The sequence below is a fragment of the Tigriopus californicus genome, chromosome 11 (assembly GCF_007210705.1).
Source record: "Tigriopus californicus strain San Diego chromosome 11, Tcal_SD_v2.1, whole genome shotgun sequence".
Lineage (NCBI taxonomy): Eukaryota > Metazoa > Arthropoda > Copepoda > Harpacticoida > Harpacticidae > Tigriopus > Tigriopus californicus.
In genome coordinates this window covers 6,789,308-6,795,079 of record NC_081450.1, presented here as the reverse complement: position 1 = coordinate 6,795,079, position 5,772 = coordinate 6,789,308, and the positions used below count along the sequence as shown (strand labels likewise).

Here is a 5,772-nt window from a genome sequence, read left to right as displayed (position 1 = left end):
CCCCCCCTTCTTTTTCATCTGGGGACATTTTGGTCTGTTTTCTTTTTTTTTTGAGCGCAGATGAGTAGTGAGAGTTATATCATTTATCCAACCTCAGGAAGATTTGAGAATCATTCCCAACTACGAGATGTTTGCTCTATTTTCAATTACTCTAAGCATCCACTATTAGTTCGAAGTTTCGTTCGATAGGTAAAAAGGACAGACAAAACCAGGATGCTTTCAAAAGAATGTTAAGCGTTTCATTGAATCTTCAAAAATCTGTAGTTAATTCATAGTTGAATGAGGCATAAAAGTATCAATCATCCGGTTCAAGGTAGAGTTTGCAAACAGCGTCGTACCCTGTTTTTGGGATGGTGCCAGGTTACGTCAACTGAAGAGGCATAAATCTATTGGTATGCAAAGTAGCTGTCCCGACTTAATTTGACACTACGCTTCTTTACGTAAAGCTTTGAGTGCAATGATGTTCCAAATGTCCGATTGAGCTTATAAAGATGAGTTTTAGCTATGTTTCTTTCCGATGAGCTGATGTCAAAATTTCAAATGCAACTACTCTCGTGTAAAAGGTTTCAAAATGCCCAAAAGGAAGAACAGAGGTAGGGGAAAGTCTGTGAAAAAACGTCAAAGAATTTCCTGTCAAACAATGACAAAATATCTGAAATTTCCTTGGGGAAATGTGTCTATAAAGTCCCTCTAGGGGATCTTGGAGACCTTAAAAAGTCAGTGTAAAATGTCAAGAAAGAAAGCTGGCTTCCTTCTCATCTTTCTTTCTCTCTTTCTCCGGAACAAAGTTTTTTTTTTCTTTTTCGTCTCTTTCGGAATACGATTCCTCATATGGTAAGAAAATCCTCGCGCTTAGAGCATCTATTTTGAGTCATTCTTCCGCTTCTTGAGATCATTCCACAGAAAAGAGTTAGAGAGATTAAAAAAAAGAGCGACACCTCCCGAGAATCCCGACTACTTTCAAAACAAGCTACTCATCACGCCACAAGGAGGATATCTTGACACCATGAGAGAGGGAAGATGGTGCCGAGAGTGAGGAGTAGGCCGAGTTGGACCTTCAAAGGGCGCGACAATATTTTACCCGCATTCATCTTGGCCTCAATCTTGAGCTTGTGCTGAAGTTCTTCTCCCGCTTGAACATGCTCTTTGATGGCGCTTTGAAGTGTTTCATTCTGCTCCTTATATTTGAGTGCCTTGGCCGTGATCTTGGTTCGATCAGTTTCCAAATCTTGGATCTCCACATCTTTGGCCTGGATTGCCTGGAAATTCATGAACACGTAGCAGCATGTCAACAGAACGCACTTGTAACAAGGAATATCATTTTTTACTCGTGCCCAATATATACGATCGTAACGTTTTCTTACTGTTACTATTCAATGGCTTGGAAACTTGGATTCTACTTAAATGGGATTGCAAAGCTTGGCTTCATACACCAAAACGTATTTGTAATCTTCTCTGAAACTTCATAACAATAAAACTAGGGAGCAAGCTCGCCCAATCTCACCTTGTTGGCCTTGGTTCGAAAGTTTGTGGCTTCCATCTCCAGGCTCTCAAACTGCAGTCGAACATCTTCAAGATCCAGCTCCAAGTTTTGAGCCTTTTCCGAAACCAAGCGAAGTATGGAGAAAGTTTTCGAAAGCTAAAACGGATGACGTAGCAAGTTCATAAGAAGAAGAGACCATCACAAAGAACAAGTGCCTACCAAGTGCTTACCACACAGATTTGCTTGAAACGACTCATAATTGTTCGATTTTCACTAGTTCTCATAGATTTAGACAATGGTCTCCACAAAGTTGAGACAAAGAGTACTTGTTGGTTTGTATTTTGGGGGGGTTCGTGGAGTAATCACGTTTGGGTTCCATGAGAGGATTTGGAGCGAGCCAATAATTACATGTCCCGGTTCTGTGTAAGCCAGCCGACTAATTAGGTTCCTCTTATTCCTTACCTCAGTCTCAAGGGTCGCAATTTGTTCGTTCTGGTGCTGGATGCGTTCGTCGGAAGACTTTAAGGCCGACTTGAGGCTGTCAATTTTCCGTTGTTGGCTACTTAGACGATAATCCCCGAGATCTAATAGTTCGGGAACCACCGAATCAACCTGAAATGAAAGCGAGCATGAGTTAACAAATCCAAAACAATCCTGGTGTGGTGAACAAATCGGCAATGCCGAACACAGTATTATTGGATCGTCAGCCCAACAGGTACTATATTGTGTAAAACTAAATAAATGATAGAGAACATTAAATTCTGAGGTCTTGAGATGGATTGTCGCAAAAAGCAATTAATTCTTTATCTAAATGTGCAATTCGGCTGAAAACAAGTTCGACTTAATAAAGTGCATTTGTTCAAAAATCGTGGCAATTTCATGAAATTATGGCCAAATGTTGGCTCAAATTTCTAAGCTTAAAACAAAAAAAAGATCTTAAAACATAATGTCGACAGATTTCAACATTACGCAAGTGCTTAAATGTGTCTTGAGGTTTTCAGCTTTTTTTGTTCCTGCCCTTTCAACATGGGCCATATCATTCGACAGGTAATTTAATCATATTGCTCGTCAGAATGCAGGTTCGAAACAATTTTTGATGCCTTCAGCCTTTTTAACTGTGTAGGCTTTGAACCTATTTTTAATTACTAGACTTTCTAGCTCCTTTGTAATTTCGAAGCCAACGGATCGTAGAAAATGGACCAATGTTTACTCAAATCTGAGTTCCTTCTCCTGGGTCCATAAAACACACAAAGGATCTACGCCCATCGACTTACCTTCCTTAAATCTCCGGATTGTGTGGCTTTGCAAACCATGTTTAATGCGTTCTCAATGGCAAGGATTTGGTTTTCATTCGGCAAAGAATTGGAGATGCAAAAGGACGAGGAAGCAGAACCGGAGGAAGAGGAAAAGCACGATGACGTCTGACTGCCTAATCCGAGACGGGAGTCGTCTCCCTTCATGCCTTTAATATCTTGGAATTTCCGTTTGTCTTCCTCGCTCTCGCCTGTTTGGAGCTCCTCGGGATTGCAAAGAGAAACTCGTCGACACCGCTCAATGGTTCCATTCGACATGACGTGAAGGATCAGATTTCTTTCCACGTTTGAACAAGACGAGCTTTGAAGGCGACCCGTCATCACTTGGGTGATCGTTTGATCCGAGAGACAAGTCTCATAAAGCCGCTTCCAATCTTCGTCAGTACAAGATTCCGATTGGCCTTTGGCAAAGACGAACATTTCTGCCAAAAGGGTGGGGTTGGATTCATTCTCTAGAAGACGTCGGAATCGGTTGCAGGGAACTTTGGATCGAATCAACTCGTGCCAATCATCTCCAACTCTTGTGATTGTTCCGAAGAGCCTGAGAATGGCTTCCTGCGTTGAAGCTTGGCCCTCTGAACTTGATTCAAGAGCAACCACTAAAATGGCAATGATAGGCTCTAGTTGAAGTCGGACATTCTGCCGCTGTGTTAAATCCATTGTCCCATGTGACTGGAACCAACTAATCGCATCTTCAAGGAGACTAATGGCCTCAAAGTCTCCTTTTACATAGGCCTTGGGAGCATCGAGGTGCGTATGAACGGCCTTGAGCACCAAGTCTAGGATTGCCTCGGAGTCTTTAGAATTAGATATCAATTCTTTGTGCCATTTTAGGAGACGACGTAGAAAACCGAACATGATCTCGTTGGCAAAAACATTAGTGCCTGGAAAATAGAGCGAGTTCAAGAACTGTCGATTACAAACGAGAGACATCACTTGCAGAGAATCGATCTCTTTGAACCAACAAAAGGCCACAAGAAACCGGCAACTAGTCGGCTTAGAAAAAAAACCAAAGCAATCAAAGCGTCTCATGATTAAGAACGTACTTCATATATAGGTTAACCTGATACCTTTAAGGGTCTATTTTAATCCTTGATTGCTTTTTTTTCTGGCACGAGAAAAGGAGCATGACGGGAGGTTTGTTCGTGCCGCACAATCCAAGCCTTTTTACTCATCAGAAATCGTGTTTTCTTTGCTGTAGCAAATAATCGAGAACGATGACCATGACAGAACATGCAACAGACTTGGATTTTGGCTTGCTCAATCTTTCGAGAAAGACGTGTTTCTTTTGGTTAGAAAATACCCGGGAGAAAGTTTCGAGACGAAAAAGCTAATTTTCCCCGGTCTCATTCAAAATTAGAATGTTGAAGAGAGCCTGAAGGTGTGGACTGCAATTAGAAGGACCCGAAAAGAGACTTTCTGAATCAAGGCCCTCAAAAACTAGAAGAACGCGTACGAGAAGCTTTCAAAATTGAGGCAAAAAATGCCACTGCAAAGTCGTGTTTGAATACGTACCTTCTTGGTAGTCCATCACCAAGATGATTTGCTGCATCATGTGAAGAGTGGAACTCTCCGAGGGGCTGCTGACTTCCGCATCCGAGTTACGATGGGCCGAAGCTTCTTGAATGATATCGCTGAGAAATTGGCCAAACCTTTCCATGAGCAGGGTCTCTTCTTCGGCGTAGGCCGCACACAAAGCATCGCAAAGGGTGGATAAATGGGCTTCATTGCCGAACATGGCCAATGCCGTGGCGTGGAATGACAGATTTAAACGACCCAAGCAGAAATTCAAATGTCGGGTGAGCACCTGCAAGTATTCATTTGGGCTATTTACTTTGACATGTGTAGGTGTATTCTAAATCAACGACATGTCTAAAACCAGACAACTTGATCAGTCAACGGAATATGTGTGAAAATTCAATAGGCTTGGTCCACAACCGTGAAATGATGCAATGAGGTAAACGGTTCTTTTCAATGCTTTGAAAGAGAATTTCTTTTGAAAGGTAACTCTTCAATTAAAAGTCGAATACCAGGACTTGAACCCCACGGAGGCACAGCCCGCTTATTGAACGAAAACTAACTTGACCTTGACTTTGGGGTCCTCATCATGTTGAATGATCAAGCCTTTACGTTGCTCCTCAGACAGATGGGATAACACCAACTTGGACATCAGTCGACTCCCACGACACAACGAAGTCAAAATGAACAAACTGTGCGATCGTCCCTCGCCCCCTGCGGGTCCCGGAATGAGCCTGGAAGCAAGAAACATCAGAAACCCGTTCAAGTTGGATCGTCACATTTCCTGGTCCAATCACTCACTCCACCAATTTGGGCACTAAATCCAAGGCAAAGGTCTCACATCGCCGGATGGGCCGGTGGGCGGCCGTGACGTGTCGCAACAAGGCCAGGACCTTGAGGCCGCGTTCATGGCTAGTGGGCGGTAAGGTCAGATAGAGCTGGGTGAGAAAGGGGGCCAATCCCATGGGCTGAGCTAGGAGCGATCGAATGGGGCCACTTTGAGCGCTCCACTTGGTGAGCAGGGCCAGGAGGGCCCACACGCTCGAGGATTTGTAATCTCGCCCATGATGATGGAGATACCAGGCCACATCCAGAAAAAACTCGACCTCGTCTTCAAAGGCCAGCACGTCCGAGATCTTGGTCAGGACCTACAAGGTAATGAATACCACGGTGGGGTCCGGCCAGCCATGCTTAGGACTGACTGGCGAGGAGGACAGTACCTGGATCAATTTCTCGATGTCAGCTTCGTGGCGTCGGATTTTGTCGGAGGGAGGTGCGCCCATCCCCAAGGAGGCTGCATCTCGCCGATAGGCCATGAGCGTGGCCGACCAAGCCCGCAAATGATCACGGCTTGAGCGTTTGGCCATGCTGGATCCCTGGATCTCTGGATCTCCTGTCGAGCTCAAGGTCGTCAAGAGGGTTGAGCTATTCGATTGACTTCTAGGTGGGGGTGGGGGG

At 44.2% G+C, this 5,772-nt stretch overlaps 1 protein-coding gene across 1 annotated transcript in view; it reads right to left on the bottom strand.

Moving 5' to 3' along the window:
* The window catches only part of LOC131890871 (uncharacterized), a 6,297-nt gene extending 525 nt beyond the window's left edge, over positions 1–5,772 (bottom strand). Inside the window, exons 1-8 of the mRNA XM_059240312.1 lie at positions 5,535–5,772; positions 5,116–5,462; positions 4,883–5,048; positions 4,312–4,603; positions 2,758–3,680; positions 1,946–2,095; positions 1,505–1,639; positions 1,082–1,259 (exon numbers count right to left, since the gene is read on the bottom strand). Coding sequence (XP_059096295.1) covers positions 1,082–1,259; positions 1,505–1,639; positions 1,946–2,095; positions 2,758–3,680; positions 4,312–4,603; positions 4,883–5,048; positions 5,116–5,462; positions 5,535–5,681 — 2,338 coding nt within the window. The 5' untranslated portion in view covers positions 5,682–5,772. The remainder of the gene's footprint in view (positions 1–1,081; positions 1,260–1,504; positions 1,640–1,945; positions 2,096–2,757; positions 3,681–4,311; positions 4,604–4,882; positions 5,049–5,115; positions 5,463–5,534) is intronic.